Source organism: Fundulus heteroclitus, chromosome 12 (assembly GCF_011125445.2).
Source record: "Fundulus heteroclitus isolate FHET01 chromosome 12, MU-UCD_Fhet_4.1, whole genome shotgun sequence".
Lineage (NCBI taxonomy): Eukaryota > Metazoa > Chordata > Actinopteri > Cyprinodontiformes > Fundulidae > Fundulus > Fundulus heteroclitus.
The window spans coordinates 18,803,216-18,805,490 of NC_046372.1; the positions used below are offsets into that span (position 1 = coordinate 18,803,216).

The window sequence follows — 2,275 nt, forward strand, 5'->3', positions numbered from 1 at the left end:
CGAGTACGCTTCTGTTCCAATGCACAATACGTGCTGCGTGCTCGCGTTCTCGTCAAGTCCGATCTTCCTGTGTTCTTACCGAGAACAGACTTGACGAGAACGCGAGTACGGACTCGCGTTCTCGTGAATTGAGAAACGGCCTGAAAGTAAGTTCAGACGTTATTGAACTGAGCTGAGACGCCATTAGTGGGTGTCAGATCTCTGATGAATAAACACGGAAATACTTGGAAGATTTTAGGAAGAAGCAGCTGAAACTTTTGGTGAGTTTGGCTGTTGAAATAATTCAATCCAAAATGACTGAGAAAATCGCTCTTTTTGAAAGTTACCTGAGCTGCCATGTGTGTTCAGAGACTTTCAGAGATCCTGTGTCTCTGAGCTGCAACCACAGCTTCTGTTCAAGCTGCCTGCAGAAATTCTGGGAACAAGCAGGAAACAAGAACTGTCCCATCTGTAAAAGACCGTCAAAAGAAAATCCATCCATCAACTTCTCCCTTAAAGAACGTGCTGGTTTGTTTTCTAGGAGGCAGAATGAAGCTCCATCTGAGCTGAAGAAAGAGAATAAGGTGGTGTGTGAGAAACACTCAGAGGTTCCTTACTGGTTCTGTGAAGACGAGCAGAGAGCTGTGTGTCCTGTCTGTGAGTTTTCTCTCCACCAGAGTCACAAAGTGGTTCCTATAGAACAAGCAGTCAGTGAGCTGAAGGAGCAGCTGAGATCTGACTTAAAGTCTCTGCAGGACAAGAGGAACAAACACAAACAGGTGGAGAAAACATACGAGGATGTGATTCAACACTCCAAGAAGCAGCTGTTGTCCACAGAGAGACAGATCAGAGCAGAGTTCAACAAGCTCCACCAGTTCCTGAAAGAGGAAGAGGAGTCCAGACTGGCAGCACTGAGGGAGGAAGAGGAGCAGAAGAGGAAGACTATTAGCAGAGAGATGAAGAGGATCCAGGAGCAGATCTCCTCTCTGTCAGACAGCATCTCTGCTGTTGAAGCAGACCTGCAGAAAGACAACGTGTCGTTCCTCAGCAGTTATAAAGCCACTCAGAGCAGAGCCAGAGGTCAGAGGTCACTGTCAGATCCACAGCTGGTCTCAGGAGCTCTGATAGATGTGGCCAAACACCTGGGCAACCTGTCCTTCAGAGTCTGGGAGAAGATGAAGGAGAAGGTCCACTTCAGTCCTGTCATTCTGGACCCAAACACTGCAGGTGGATGGCTCTACCTGTCTGATGATCTGACCAGTGTGAGACGTGGAGACACAAAGCAGCAGCTTCCTGATAATCCAGAGAGAAACACCAAGTATAGCAATGTTTTTGGTTCTGAGGGCTTCAGCTCAGGAAAACACAGCTGGGAGGTGGAGGTGGGAGACCATCCTGTCTGGCTCATTGGTTATGTTAAAGAGTCAGTTGACAGGAAGGGAGAGGCATATGCTTCACCAGAAGATGGAATCTGGTGTTTAGCTCATCAAGATGAAAAATACACTAATGGTGATGGTCAAACTCTCACAGTAAATAAGAATCTCCAGAAGATCAGAGTCCAGCTGGACTATGACAGGGGGGAGGTGTCCTTCTACAACCCTGAAGACATGTTTCACATCTGCACTCTCAGAGACACTTTCACTGAGAAACTCTTCCCTTATTTCAATGTTGGAAAAGCTGCTGATGCCAAAACTTCTGATCTCAAAGTCTGTCAAACAGAGATTTCTTTTTAAACTTGTGTTTTTGAGTTCTCTGAAATATTGAATATTTTTTGATTGGTGTTTCTATTTGCAGTCAGACTTCATAAGAAAATATTTTATTAACGTATTTTATCATCTTTAAAGTTTTATTTTTTTAATTTGAAACCAACAACAGGAATCAAAATCAAAACATATTGATATAATTTTCAAAGTCATTTTATTTGTGAAACCAGTATAAAAATATTCCTCTATGAAGTTTATTTTTTAAATTTTGTGTTTTTTGCAATCTCTCGCACCAGCATTGGACATTTCTATATATTCTAACTAGTGTGAACTGGGATGAATTTTGTTTAGTTTTTTTCTAACTCTGTATTGTAAAAAAAAAAACGTTTAACACAAGTTCAAAAATGACACAATGATCTCAGCTTTCTTAACTGGGTTACCTTGTTTTTAATAATTTTAATGATTCAGTTTAGCAGGAAACCTCTAAAAATAAACACTGTTTTCTCCTCACTGATTATTTGTTTTCTTTTCCTCCATGTAAAAGTTATTTCCATTCAAACTGCTGCTGAATATCTTTGTTATATTAAAAAAAAGAA

General features: G+C 41.5%; 1 protein-coding gene across 1 annotated transcript; it reads left to right on the plus strand.

Moving 5' to 3' along the window:
- Positions 1-158: 158 nt before the first annotated feature.
- LOC105937701 (zinc-binding protein A33) lies at positions 159-2,275 on the plus strand. Its single transcript, XM_036144127.1, has one exon. It carries the CDS (start codon positions 294-296, stop codon positions 1,707-1,709), a length of 1,416 nt encoding a protein of 471 aa, XP_036000020.1. The 5' UTR covers positions 159-293; the 3' UTR covers positions 1,710-2,275.

Coding starts and splice junctions, on each gene's coding strand:
- LOC105937701 (XM_036144127.1), top strand. CDS start 294: ATGACTGAGAAAATCGCTCTTTTTGAAAGTTACCTGAGCTGCCATGTG.